This window comes from Hyaena hyaena, unplaced genomic scaffold (assembly GCF_003009895.1).
Source record: "Hyaena hyaena isolate Hyena2069 unplaced genomic scaffold, ASM300989v1 scaffold_584, whole genome shotgun sequence".
Lineage (NCBI taxonomy): Eukaryota > Metazoa > Chordata > Mammalia > Carnivora > Hyaenidae > Hyaena > Hyaena hyaena.
The window spans coordinates 910,723-925,820 of record NW_024081205.1 but is presented as its reverse complement, the minus strand read 5'-3'; the positions used below and the strand labels follow the sequence as shown (position 1 = coordinate 925,820).

Sequence of the window (15,098 nt, the reverse complement as noted above, 5' to 3'; positions counted from 1 at the left end):
TATTTGGTTGTTTTTCTTTTAAGGCCAAGACACAAAAGTCAGTGCATTTTGGAAGGTGTTTTTGTTCCCATCTGTTTTTTGTTTGCTATACTTTGATTATCTGCTTTTCTAAAACTTCAGATATAAACTATATCTTTAAATTATTGAATATTCATCCATCCCAGTATGTGAACATTCTGTGAATAAATTTCTATAGACCTTTATACAGACTGAGCTTTGTAGCTTGAGATGTTTTTAAGAAGATACTATTTGGATGATAAAACATGTCTATTCCCTTTCAGATGGGTTTTTTTTTTTAATTTCTTGTCTCAAATACACAATTATTTGGGGGTGGAAAAATACTGGCATTTGTGCTGAACATTTTATTTTACCATATATAGGTTTGTAGAATTTTTGCCAACAACCGGCTTTCTTAGAGCCTGTGCACCCACCGCTTCCCAGCTAGACATCCACTTTTACTTTTATTTGTTTGTTTAATATTTTTTACGCTGGGGGAAGAGACAGCTCCCAGCCATAAAAGCTGGATTCTTTAATACGGGGGTTTTGGGGGGGAAGACATTTCACGAAACTTAAGTCCATGTAAAAGTGTAAAGAATATTCCACAAGGATGTCTCTTTGTGCTCTTAACTCATTTTTAAATTTTGCAGCAAAGCATTTACTGGAAATAATTAAACCAGTGAGAAAAAGTTGATGCAAATCATTAAACCATTCCTTATGTTTTTAAATTTTTATTTTTTAATGTTTTATTTATTTCTGAGAGAGATTGAGAGAGAGACAGACAGACAGTGCATGAGTGGAGGAGGGGCAGAGAGAGACAGAGACAGAATCTGAAGCAGGCTCCAGGCTCTGAGCTGTCAGCACAGAGCCTGACGGGGGGCTCAAACTCACAAACTGTGAGTGAGATCATGAGCTGAGCCGAAGTCAGGTGTTTGCTGACTGAGCCACTCAGGCACCCCATATCTTTTGAATTTGGAACTGTATCCTGGCTTTTGATTTCAGTGTCCTTCGTTACTGCTCTGATGTGAATTAAGTTCTTACTACGACTGCAGTGCATACCGACCTTCCCTAAGAAACTGTTTCCTGGAAGGTGAGGCCGGGAGCCATCAGCCAGCCCCAGGCAGCAGGTTTGGTGTCTGCATTTCTGTTTCATGCATTCCCTTAGGCTGGTTGTGACTAAAATCAGCTTAACTTTTGTATTAGATTATTTCACCAACTGCTACAGTCCAAATGATCAAATCTTTGTACAATAGAAAATTATTTAAATTTTATTTTTCTACTGACATTTCTAATTCTGGTATAAATGTTTATCAATAAAGACTTAATTTCAATTCTGTGAGCTGGGACTATCATTTCTTTTTTCAGTGGCCAGTGAATTTAATCTTGCAATAACGTCTGACTTAAATTTGGGGAGTTTAAATAACCTACTACTTAACATATGTTTAACTGTATTTTATGTTCAACTTCTTACTAATTTATGGTAAAATTCTTGTTCAAAGGTGTGATTAAACTACTTACATGTGGTCTTGAGTCCTATTAACTGCACTTTGGGGGCTGTATCTTATCAGCTGGAAGCTTTTTGTATGAAACCACACTGGGATGGCTGAAAGCTGATACAGCGTATGAAAAAAATATCTATTTCAACAGTAAGTTCACGTGAAGAGAGGCTCTCAACATTGGTTAGTACTCTCACTGACATCGTAAGTCTTTTTCTATCCCGCATTTTCAGCAAATTCCATTGTCCTATTTGGGTAGCTTACATCATGGTCACGGATGAGCACTGCAGTTCCTGGCATTGTGGACAATGTCTGGCAATAGACTGCCCATCCATGCTCTCTTGTTTCTTTTTTATTGAAGCATAATATATGGTAAAGCGCACAAATCTCAGATGTATAGCTTGATGAACGTTTATATACATTTATGTGAATACCACACGGGTCGAGGTACAGAACAATTTTTAGCACCCCAGGAGAACTCTACGTGCAGAGTCGGGCCAGAAGCCCCCAAGAGTATATGTATCCAGGACCCAACACAGGAGGAACTTTTCTTCAGTTTTCAAAAGGTGATAGCCCAAGGCTGGACAATGGAGACTGTGGAAGAGGAGGAGCTAAAGTTGCTGAGTATGGGGACACCTGGTTGAGCATCGACTTTGGCTCAGGTCACGATCTCATGGCTCATGGGTTCGAGCCCCACATGGGGCTCTGTGCTGACAGCTTGGAGCCTGGAGCCTGCTTTGTATTCTGTGTCTCTGTCTCTCTCTGCCCCTCCCCTGCTCACGCTCTGTCTCTCTCTCAACAATAAACATTAAGGAAAATTAAAAAATAAAGGTGCTCAGTATGGTAGAGAGGACCCCACAAACCCTTGCTACGACAACACAGTAATAATAAACGAGGAATCTTTTAGAGAATTTGTCCTCTGGCCAACTGGAGAGTGCTGTCTAAAGGGGCCAACCATTACTTAGATCTAGCCTATTTCTGCTTCATAGGATTTTGAGCCCAGTATGTCCAGATATGCCAGTTTTTGAGGGGAAGTTGGAAATCTAGATTGACATCTCAATTTTTTTTTTAAATGTTTTATTTATTTCTAGGAGAGAGAGAGAGAGAGACAGCGTGAGCAGGGGAGGGTCAGAGAGAGAGGGAGTCACAGACTCTGAAACAGGCTCCAGGCTCTGAGCTGGCAGTCAGCACAGAGCCCGACGCGGGGCTCGAACCCACGAATCGCGAGATCATGACCTAAGCGAAAGTCGGACGCTTAACCGACTAAGCCACCCAGGCACCCCAACATCTCAATTTTTAAGCGCTTGCAAATGAACTTGAATTCCCATAAAACGCTTTTCAGATCAAACAATGCATGCCTTTGAGATGGATTTGGCCTCTGTGAAACTATTTGAAACAATGGAAAATAGCTCCTAGCCTGGTTATCCTTAAAGTGGTTGGAAACTTTGTGAATCTGAACAAATGCATGGAGTGCCAGTGAGCTGTGAGGAGACTGGGAGAAAGGAGATGATGCAGGAGGAGAGGCTGTCGGAGAACCCCAACACAACCTCTTCCCCAGGAGCAAACGGCTGCATCCCAGTTTGTCACTGCAGGGTCCATTTACACTGTCCAAGGAAACAGGCTGGGGACGGTAAACCCCCAAATACTGGGTCCTAATTTCACATCTGCTTTTCTATTATCCTCCCATAAGGAAGATCTACTGAAAACATAGACCTAGGGGTGCCTGGGTGGCTTAGTCGATTAAGTGTCCGACTTTCGCTTAGGTCATGATCTCGCGGTTCGTGGGTTCGAGCCCCACGTTGGGCTCTGTGCTGACTGCCAGCTCAGAGCCTGGAGCCTGTTTCAGAGTCTGTGACTCCCTCTCTCACTGACCCTCCCCTGCTCACGCTGTCTCTCTCTCTCTCCTAGAAATAAATAAAACATTAAAAAAATTTTAAAAAAAAGAAAAGAAAACATAGACCTAAATGTAAGAACTTAAACTATAAAGCTCAGAAGAAAATGAGAGTAAGTTTTGTGATCTTGAGTTAGGCAAAGCCTTCTTCGATACAACCCCCAAATGCACAGGGACAAGAGAAGAATAAAGTGCACTTCATCAAATTTTTAAAAAATGCTATGCTTCAAAGGATGCCATCAAGGGTGTGGAAAGGCACCCCACAGAATAGAAGGAATTATTCAAGTCCTGTAGTATATAGGAGACTGCTATTTAGAATATATAAAGAACTCTTAAAACTCAGCAATAAAAAGACAAATGATGGGGCACCTGGGTGGCTGGGTCAATTAAGTGTCCGACTTAGGCTTAAGTCATGGTCTCATGGTTCATGGGTTCGAGCCCAGGGTCAGGCTCTGTGCGGACAGCTCAGAGCCTGGAGCCTGCTTCGGATTCTGTGTCTCCCTCCCTCTCTCCCTCCCCTCTCCTGCTCGTGCTCTGTCTCTCTCTCTAGCTCTTTCTCACGAATAAATAAATGTTAAAAAATTTTTATTATTTTTTAATATTTATTTTTGAGAGAGAGAGAGCAGAGGAGGGCAGAGAGGGAGACACAGAATACGCGGGGCTTGAACTCACGAACCATGAGATGATGACCTGAGCCAAAGTCAGACACTCAACCCACCAAGCCACCCAGGTGCCCCTAAAAATTTTTTTAAAAAGAGAAATGACCTGGTTTTAAAATGGGCAAAAGATCTGTATACACACACAAAAAAGAGCAAAAGATCTGAACAGACATTCTCCAAAGAACATATACCATGGCCAATAAAGACATGAAAAGATGTTTAATACCAGTCATCAGGGAGGTACAAATCAAAACTACAATGCAATGTCACTTCACACCCACGAGGATGGCTTTAATCAAAAAGACAAGGGTTTTGGTAAGGTGTGCAGAAACTGGAACTTTCAGACATTGTTGCTGAGGTTATAAAATGGCACAGCTGCTTTGGGAAGCCATCTGGCAGTTCCCCGAAAGGTAAAGCACAGGATTACTATTTGATCAAGCAATTCCACAGGCATATACCAAAGAGAAATTACCTCTGAACATGTGTTAAGTGAAAGGAGACAGTTACAAAAGACCATACATTGTATAATACCATTTACATGAAAAGTCCAGAATAGGCAAATCTATAGAGACAGAGAGATTAGCCTGAGGCTGGGGACTGGGGAGAAATGGGTAAGGAGCTCATTTTTTTATATGATGGCTGCACAAGTCTGAATTTACCAGAACTATTGAATGTGTACTTTAAAGTTTATTTATTTAAGCAATCTCTAGACACAACTTCAGCAAGATCAAGAGCCACACGCTCTACTGACTGAGCCAGCCATGCATCCCTGAACTGCGACCTTTAAATGGGTACATTTTATGACTGTGAATTATGTTCCAATTAGGCTGTTTTTTTTTTAATGTTTTATTTTATTTTTGAGAGAGAGAGAGAGAGATACAGAATCTGAAGTAGGCTCCAGGCTCTGAGCTGTCAGCACAGAGCCCAGTGAGGGGCTCAAACTTGTGAACCATGAGATCATGACCTGAGCTAAAGTCAGAAACTAAGTGACTGGGCCACCCAGGTGTCCCCAATTAGGCTGTTTTTTAACGTTTGCTGCTATAATGCCACCACAATGCCCCTTTATAAAATTTATTTTTATTTATTTATTTAATTTTCAAGTTAGTTAACATATAGTGTAGTCTTGGCTTCAGGAGTAGAACCCAGTGATTCATGTCTTATATGACACCCAGCGCTCATTTCGAATAGGGCCCTCCTTAATGCCTGTCACCCATTTACCATAATGTCCTTTTAACCACAGGTGTGTTTATCTATTCCTTAATTTAGATTAACTCTAGGACTGAGTGACTCAAACATTCAGAGTATCTAGTCCAGAGTATCAACGAGGAGCAATTTTCAGCTGAGAAAAATCCTAAACCTGAACAAAACAATGTTAATTGTTTCTGTCTCCAGTGTATTTGTCTCTGATTGCTCCCTCCATTAATTGGATTATAATTAAGAAATATATTAGGGGTGCCTGGGTGGCTCAGTCGGTTAAGCGTCCAACTTCGGTTCAGGTCACGATCTCACGGTTTGTAGGTTCGAGCCCCGTGTGGGGCTCTGTGCTGACAGCTACCTCGGAGCCTGGAGCCTGTTTCGGATTGTGTCTCCCTCTCTCTCTGACCCTCCCCTGCTCCTGCCGTCTCTCTCTCTCTCTCTCTCTCTCTCTCAGAAATAAATAAAACATTTAAAAAAATTTTAATACGTTAATATATGTGGACTCTTGGAAGTCAGTTACCATGTATAACGTTATTGATTATGATGGGACAGCCTGGGACAGCAGCAAACAAGCTACTATCAATAGCTGTTGATATAATATATAATTAATAATATGAATATATTATTAATATAAAGTTAAGAAATAATTTTAATATGATAAAATGATAAAGATTATATGTGGCTGTACTTCCACATAGATCAACTCGAAGGATTCATGTGGATATTGTCTGAATTCTAGGATTCAGTTGATTCTCCTTCACAGTAGTTATGTTTATAAAGTCACCGCGCACATTCAATTAGGAAACACTGAACCACTGTAGGGGAAACACTTGGTTGGGTTCCTGTGAGTCTCTGGTCACAACATTTTGGTCAACTGATCAATATATAATCTTGTTTCATGTGTGTTTCTGTTCAAGAACACCTTAATATATCTTATAATAATTATGTGCAGTATCCTTTACAATAAAACAATGTTTCAATTATAGCATTTTTGTGTAATGTCCTCTATGATACTGAGATTGTATTACTTAACTCTTCCTCAGTCATAGACACACATGCAGTACACATATGTACTGCATGTACATGTAGTAAACACACAGTATAACATACAATATTCACATAAACACGGTACTGTGAACACATACTGTATACTGCACAGTAATGCAAACTAAAATCTTACTGTTGATGGAACTGCAGGATGTGTGATGGTGCGGCACACACTGGGGTTAAACCCCTTGACCTTGGCTTGCCCCATGAAAACCAAGGGCGAGGTAGGTGGAATTTATTCTGCAGAAGAGGAAGAGGGAACCATGTCAACATTTGGCAGTTCAACCTCAGGAGTTTGCCTCTCGTGACTTGTTGGCGGAGTTGGCAATTTTCCCTCCCAAACTGGCTCAAAAACTTGGGTCAGCCTTGTCTGCTTGGCTTTTTGCCTCATTATCTTTAAGCATCTCTGCCTAAGGAGCAAATGCGGTGGAAGTGAGGCGCTTAAATTTGAGGCTGCGATCAAGCATAGGGTCACACTCTACCATGTCACTGAAAATTCTTTCCAAGGCAGAATTCCATTCTGGTATCTTTGTCGCTGTAAGAGGGTCAATTCTTGAAGTCTTGGGCTGACTCTCATTGCCACCCTCGTCATCGCCGACCCCAATGCCTTGTTTTGCCATCTCGTCCAGGTCTTCGTTGGTAGGTTTTACTGCCTTCTCTGCTAAAACTGCCTCCACATCTTCCTCCTTCATGTCGTCAAAGCCTTCTCCTCTTATTTGCCATGCAATATGCATTATGTTTTTGACACTGTTCCTTATACTTTCTGTCACACCTTCAAAGCCTCCGAAATTTCGCACGCAGTCTGGCCAAACATTTTTCCAACAGCTATTGATAGTAGCTTGTTTGATGCTGTCCCAGGCTGTTCCAACATAATCAGTGTTTCGCATGGTAACCGACTTCCAATAGTCCATCATCGTAGTTTCCTTGTTAGACTTGAGAGCCTGGAAACCCTTGCTATAAAGTTCCCTGGTGTAGTGTGCCTTGAAAGCTTTATTATACCCTGATCCGGTGGATGGATGAGAGACGTAGTGTTTGGGGGCATGAAAAGAACTTCTATGCTGGGGTGGGCATTTTGGAGTTCTTCGCAGCAGTGGACTGGGGCATTGTCCAAAATTAATAAAACCTTGAAGGCAAGGTTTCTGCCCTGGAGATAGCACTCAACTTCCGGTACAAAGCAGTTGTGGAACCAATCTGACGTCATCCACGCTTTTTTGTCCCATCTCCAGTGGACAGGCATATGGTTCACACTTTTCCCTGTAAGTGCTTGTGGATTCTGGGCTCTCTATACCATTAGGCGTTTGCACTTGAAGTCGCCCTTGGCATTAGTGCACAATAGCAAGGCTGCATAGTCTTGGAATGATTTAAAGCCAGGGGTTTTGCAGGCCGTTTGTGTTATACAGGTTCTTTTGCCAACGTCCTTGTAAAACAAGCCCGTCTCACCAGCGTTGAAAACCTGCTCTTCCACATATCCTTTGTCCTGTGTAACACTCAGAAAATATTTTTTAAATTCTTCTGCAGCCTCCCGATCGGCAGAACTTGCCTCACCTGCAAGTTTAACATTGTTCACACCATGTCGCCTTTTGAAACGGGCAAGCCAGCCAGCGCTAGCGGAAAAAGGTTTAACGTTTTTCTGGCCCTGGGTTACATGACCTTAAATTTCTTTGGCTTTCAGCCTCACGACAATGCTGTCCACCACACCTTTTTTTTTTTTTATCGGTTGTCATCTCATGAATCCACAAATTTAGCCGCTTTTCCATCTTTTCCATAGCTTCCTCACGCACTATGGACGTTACTTTAGCACTTTCCGGAGCAGCCTCACGTACAGATCGGCGAATTTCCTTTTCCTTTTTCTTTTTTAATTTTTAATGTTTTATTTATTTCTAGGAGAGAAAGAGAGAGACAGCGTGAGCAGGGGAGGGTCAGAGAGAGAGGGAGTCACAGACTCTGAAACAGGCTCCAGGCTCTGAGCTGGCAGTCAGCACAGAGAGCCCGACGCGGGGCTCGAACCCACGAACCGCGAGATCATGACCCAAGCGAAAGTCGGACTCTTAACTGACTAAGCCACCCAGGCGCCCCTCCTTTTCCTTTTTCTTGATGTACCGGATTGTTGATTCATTAACATTGAACTCACGGCCAACAGCACTACAACTCATGCCTGAACAAAGCTTATCTAACACACGTATTTTCTACATAAGGCACATCACAGCCTTCTTGCGCTTAGGAGCACTGGGCAACACTTCACCACTACGCTTGGGGGTCATTTTAAACAGCAAAATGACCAACAAAAAGCACAGAAACGTAAAAAACGTGGCACCAAACAGACTGTGAATAAGACAATTATTTACAGCATGAGAGATGAAGCAAGAAAGCCCTTGTTCAACCTTAACTAGCACATCGCACCGCTGGTTGACTCGAAGCTTTTCATCCCCTGCGCATGTCCGCGAATAACCCCAGAAAGCACCGCGAATATTGATTTTTGGGGTTACAGTAAGTTTAAGCAAGTAAGCGAATTCGACAATACTAACGTGTGAATAACGAACGTCAACTGCATTCCCATAGACATATAATTTTGTTTAAGCACGTTTATTAAAGCAAAGTGACTAGACAGCGCTGAAGACTACAAGTTCCAGCATGCACCGCTTCGACGCGGAGCCGGGGCTCCTTCAACCACAACAGAAGCGCCAGGCTCCAAGCATTGGCCCTGAAGTGTCGCGTTTGGAGTACGTGCACTTTCTGCGCACGCGCACGCGTTGTGGGGGCCGCCCCAGCCGCCGGCGCCCCCACCGCAGCTCTATGTTCTCTCTCTAGAGCTTTGCCGTTGGGGGCAGCTGCTGAGGTCCTGTGGCTCCGCCCGCTCGGCGCAGCAGCGACATGGAGGAATTCGACTCAGAAGACTTCTCCACCTCGGAGGAGGACGAGGACTACGTGCCGTCGGGTGAGCGTTTGGGCCACAGGCGAGAGGAGGCTTGCCCCGCCCCGCGCTTCACGTGAGGCGCGTTTGGTCCGGCGTGCGTGGCCCGGTGCTCCCGGTATCCGGGGTGCCGCCGTTCTCGAGCGTCCCCGCCGCGCGAGCGCCGCACCCTCTCCCGCGCGCTCCCTCCGCCGGGTCGTCCCGGGCCGAGACGTGTGCACGCAGGCGTCTCGCGCTGCCGCCGCCCGAGGCCTGGCTTGGGCCGCCGCCCCCTCACGGAGCGCGGGAACCCGCACGTGAACACCACCCCGCTCTGGGGACGCTGGCGGCGTCGGGCGGTACCCGGACCGCGCTAGTGCTGAACTCTTCTGAAAGGCAGTGTGAGCGTCGGACGTTGTTGTCAGACCCTCCGTCCCGAGGGACTTGCCAGCCGGCACCACGTCCAAGATAAATCTGATCACTTTCTGCTCTCTCGTGGGATCTGGTTATTAGAAAGTTCACGTGATGATGCGTTTTGTCCTTTGGCGACGTATACCTATTCCTCTAACTCCAGACCCCCCCTCTTTCTGGTATAGGCTTCTCAAACTTCAAGGGGTCATTGGAACCTACCCCGTCCGTGTCCTGCGCCGTCCCCCAGACTGCCCCGTCTCATTGAAAGTATCTACCTACCCATACCGTCGCTCAGATAAAACAAAACCAGACGAAACCCGCAGGACTCAGCCATCCTTACTTTCTCTCTTTGGTTCAAGCAGCCCGTAAGTTCTGTTGTGTCTACTCGGAAAATTGGTTCCTGACCGCTTCCTCGCCCATCTCCCTGCTACCGAGCTGCCGTTCTCCTTCGCTAGGATTAAGCCCTCGCTTCCCCGCGGGTTTGCCTGATTCCATGTCCATTCTCGTCCACCAGCCTTGACTGGTCTTGTGGTAATGGCCAGAGTGGTTATCTGAAAGCTAGTTTTCGTTTTAATCAAAGGTGTGCATACATATTCTTAAAAGTGGTCAAATGTTTCTAAAAGGCCTGTCTTGAAAACTAATGGTTCCCATCACCCTTCTTCCCTGTTCCTTCCCCCGCAGAAGAAACTGCTTTCCCCTTTTCAATTTGATATTTCCATTGTTGATTTAACCCACGCTCATAGGTCCTATTTTCATACTTTCTTACTTCATCCCCCTCGTTCCTAACCCTTCCGCCATCAGGCCCTTCCCACCTCCCCAGCCTGCCATCCTTACCATGTCCAATTTGGGTTAGATCAGTATTCCATGTTTACATTTTTGTAATGCTTGGACACCACCTTCAGGTCTGAAACAGGTGATTGTGTGTGTGTGTGTACGTACACATGCATACATACTGTGATTGCTTTTCCTATACTACTTGTTTTCTGTGGAGTTAATAATTGCCATTTTGCTGTTGCTTAGTTGTCTATGTCCTTACTACTCACTTGACCCTAAACTTTGAGAACTGTATACAATCATCTCACAAGGCAGATTCATTAAATACTCTTTTACTTTTAGCTTGAAGTCCCGTCTTTGCCTTCTGACCTCTGCCTTGCCTTGGTTTTACCACTTTGAAACCTAGGATCTTTTGTCACCATCACCACTCTGGGTGTTCCATTTATCTCCCTTTTCCGCTGGATTCCGTTTCTTGGGTCCTGTGACTTGGGTTCTGGACTGGCCCTCTAACTTTTAACCTCCTATTTTCTAACCCTTGACTTTTTTCCACTTTATGGGAAATTCTGAATATCTTCAACTCTATTTTTTCCCCTCCTTTCATATTTTTAAATTTGAATAACTTTTTTGTTCTTTGAATGGTCCTTTTTTATAGCATCATGTTCTCATTTCATAGTGCTGAATCTTAGTGCTCTATTGATATTAAAACTAATTTAAATTTTTTAGCATTTAACTTACATACAGTAAAATTTACTCTTTTCAATGTACTGTTCTATCAGTTTTGATAAATGCTTAGAGTTGTGTGACCATCACCAGAATTAACAGTTCTATGGCCACCCTCCCCCTCTCCCTCCCCCCTCCAAAGAAAACAGGTTATGAGGGGCACCTGTGTGGCTGTCTCAGTTGGTTAAGCCTCCGACTCTTGATTTCTGCTCTGGTCATGTTCTCACGATTCACGGGATCGAGCCCCGTGCCGGGCTCTGCACTGATAGCATGGAGTCTGCTTGGGATTCTTTGTTTCTCTCTCTTTCTCCTTGCCCCTTCCCCCACTCACGCACACTTGCTCTCTCACTCTCTCAAAAGAAACAAAAAAGATCATGATGTCTGAATAGAAGGCATTTTATTTTTTATTTTCCAATAGGTATGCTTTTGTTTCTTTTGCTTGCTTTACTGCTCTTGATAAGACTTTAAGTATGATGTGGAGGAGGAGTGGTGAGAGTGGTTGTCCATGCCTTGTTCCCATTTTAAGAGGAAATTATCAGTGTTTCACTATTTAGTATGTTAGCTATACATTACAGGTGTGTGTGTGTGTGTGTGTGTGTTTTAAGCACTTTACAGGGACTAACTCATTACTAGCTCAGTCACATAACACTATTGCGTGTGTGCTATTCTCTGCATTTTACAAAACAATTGAAGCACAGAGAGTTTAAGCAAATTGCCCGATGTTGTTCAGCTACAGAGTAGCTGAGGTGGAATTTGAACGCTGGCAGTCTGCATATATGGCCCCTTACAGATGCATTTTATCAAGTTAAAGAAGTTCCCTCTACTCCTAATTTGCTGAGAAGTGAATTTTGTCAGATACTTTTCTTATATTGATAAGGTTATGTGTGATTTTTCTCTTTGCTAACAGGGTGAGTTAGTGATTGATTTTTGAATTTTGAACAGCCTTTTATTTCTGGGATAAAACTCACTTGGTCATGTTGTATAATTCTTTTTTATACATTGTTGAATTTTATTTGCTCATATTGATAATTTTTGCATCTGTTTATGAGGGATATTGGTCTGTAGTTTTCATGTAATTTCCTTGTCTTGTTTTAGTATCAGGTATTGCTAGCCTCAGAATGTGAGGAAACATTTCTCTGAGGTGATTTTTATTCACCCTGTATACCTTACTTTTGGCTTTACTAGGTATTTTCTCAGATTTTCAGTGATTGATAGTTGTTTGGCTCAGATTTAAGCAAGGGGGACTAAAAAGGTGATGAGGAGCTCTGTCTTTGGACAAGATGTATTCATTTTGTTCTCTGTTAGCTACAAGGATGTTATTTGCTTCTTACTCTTTTTTTTTTCTTTTTTTGGTCATAGTAACTGGGATTTGATTTTTTTTTTTGTGCGTGTGTATAATTTAAAATTTGCTTATCTCTTATCAATGAGATTGAGCATCTTTTTACATATGTAAGATCCAGAGCCATATTTTTCTCCTTATCTGAAGTGTCTGCAACACTTATCTATTTTTATGATGAAAAACAACTATATTACTGTAAAAGCAGGGCATGAGCTTTGTAAAAAACTTAGAAAATTCAGGCAGTTAAGCATAAAAAAAATAGAATCATTATAGTCCCACCACCCAGAGATTATCAGTATTAATCCGTTAATGAATCCTTTAGTGAACACTGGTCATTTTCTACACCCAGGTGTAGATATTTGTATTTTATTTTATTTTATTTATTTATTTATTTTTGTTTTATTTCTAGCAGAGAGAGAGAGAGACAGCGTGAGCAGAGGAAGGTCAGAGAGAGAGGGAGTCACAGACCGAAACAGGCTCCTGGCTCTGGGCTGGCAGTCAGCACAGAGCCCGACGCGAGGCCTGAACCCACAAACCGCGAGATCATGACCTAAGCGAAAGTCGGACGCTCAACCGACTAAGCCACCCAGGCGCCCCTAGATATTTGTATTTTAAACCCAACCTGAAATCATACTTTTTCATGTTACTTTGTAACCATCTCTTTTCAGTGAACAGTCTCTCCCTGTCCATTTCAGTAAACATTTGACACGTCTTCTTCACGTACAGACCTTTATTCAGATTTGCCCACTTGACCCAGAGTAGACTACAGCTTGTTTATCCAAATCAGGTAGGTTCAGGGCTACTCACATCACCTAGTGGTCCCATCCTGTAATTCTGTTTAATCTGGCACGCTCTGTGATGACATTGATTTGCTTAAGAGATCAAGCAGTGCGTGCTGCAGAATGCTGGTCCTGCACAATGTCTTCTGGATTTGCCTGGTTGCTCCCTCCTGGTCTTTTGGGTTGTTCCTTTGTCCTTTGAATTTTATGGAATTCTGAAATGCTGAAATGTCTGGAAGTTAGATCTAAATGCTTGATGGGTTCAAATGAAATATTTTTGGCTAGAAAACATCATAGATGACTGTGTGTTTCAAAATGCATAACATCAGAAAACACACAATCCAGGTTGGTTACCTAACTTGCAACTCCCGGCTCCAGATGATGAGAATCTGACCCCTCTATTGTGTAATTGTTTCTTTCCTTGGAACTGAAGAATTCTCTGTGGTAATACGCTTAACTGTTAAAACTGTGTGTTTTGAGAACGTTACTTGATGATCTTTGCCTAAATTGCTATCATTACAGTCCGAGAAGTGATGTTTTTCTAATTCTGTGGTTTTTCTACATTTTTTAGTTAACGTTCCTCTGTGAAGTACTACTTTCATCAGCTGGAACAGAATAAATGTTTGATTCATTTTCCTTAATTATTAACTATCAAAATAGGGAATAATTTTAATAGTAGCTTTAAGTGGTACAAATTACTTTTTGTCTTCTAAAAATATTACAAAGGGTTTACAGATTTTTACTGATTGAGTATGTTTTAGTCTACTCACAATTTTTCCTTTTAATGCTCAAGTCATCACTTTTGGCCACTAGAAGTTCTTTCAAGCTGGATCTTATATCCTCTAAATGTAACCCATTATTCTTAAATAACTACCTTGCTTTCTGACACAGCAAGATGTCCCAGTTTCACCTTGTGCTTTCCTTCCCTCAGACCTGAAATTGGCTGGTTTTTTTTTTTCCAGGAGCCCTTTTCATGATGAATCCTATCAAGGGATATAATCTGGACTCTAAAAAGATGTCCACTGCTACCAGAGTGACATTGTTTCTGTGCCATTTCAGTGAACAGAGTAAGAAAATATTTACCTTAGAGTTAGAGTTCATACTATTTTATTTTATTTTTTTATTTCTTCAATGTTTATTTTTGAGAGAGAGGGAGACAGAGTGTGAGCGGGGCAGGAACAGAGAGAGGGAGATATAGAATCCAAAGCAGGCTCCAGGCTCTGCGCTGTCAGCACTGAGCCTAATGTGGAGCTTGAACTCACTAACTGTGAGATCATGACCTGAGCCGAAGTCGGACGCTCAACTGACTGAGCCACGCAGATGCCCCTAAAGATTTTATTTTTAAGTAATCTCTACACCCTGTGTGGGGCTTGAACTTACAGCCCCAAGATCAAGAGTCACATACTCTACTTGCTTAGCCAGCCAGGTGCCCCCTCATACTGGTATTTTTTAAAAAATAATTTATTCATTTTTAAATTTACAGCCAAGTTAGCATATAGTGGCAACAATGATTTCAAGAGTAGATTCCTTAGTGCCCCTTACCCATTTAGCCCATCCCCCCTCCCACAACCCCTCCAGAAACCCTCTGTTCTCCATATTTAAGAGTCTCTTATGTTTTTGTCCCCCTCCCTGTTTTTATATTATTTTTGCTTCCCTTCCCTTGTTTATCTGTTTTGTATCTTAAAGTCCTTATATGAATGAAGTCATGGTATTTGTCTTTCTCTGACTAATTTCACTTAGCATAATACCCTCTAGTTCCATCCACATAGTTCAAATGGCAAGATTTCGTTCTTTTTGATTGCCAAGTAATACTCCATTGTGTGTGTGTATATACATATATATATACCACATCTTCTTTATATACTCATTATCGATGGACATTTGGGCTCTTTCTATTT

The 15,098-nt window shown here is 42.5% G+C and overlaps 1 protein-coding gene across 3 annotated transcripts in view; it reads left to right on the top strand.

The window, feature by feature from the left end:
• The first annotated feature begins 9,017 nt into the window (after positions 1 to 9,017).
• Positions 9,018 to 15,098, top strand: part of CFDP1 (craniofacial development protein 1) — a 128,070-nt gene continuing 121,989 nt past the window's right edge. Inside the window, exon 1 of one of the 3 annotated variants that reach the window (XM_039256456.1) lies at positions 9,018 to 9,222. In XM_039256456.1, coding sequence (XP_039112387.1) covers positions 9,159 to 9,222 — 64 coding nt within the window. In that variant the 5' untranslated portion in view covers positions 9,018 to 9,158. The remainder of the gene's footprint in view (positions 9,223 to 15,098) is intronic. The other 2 variants (XM_039256458.1, XM_039256457.1) reach the window with 2 other exon arrangements.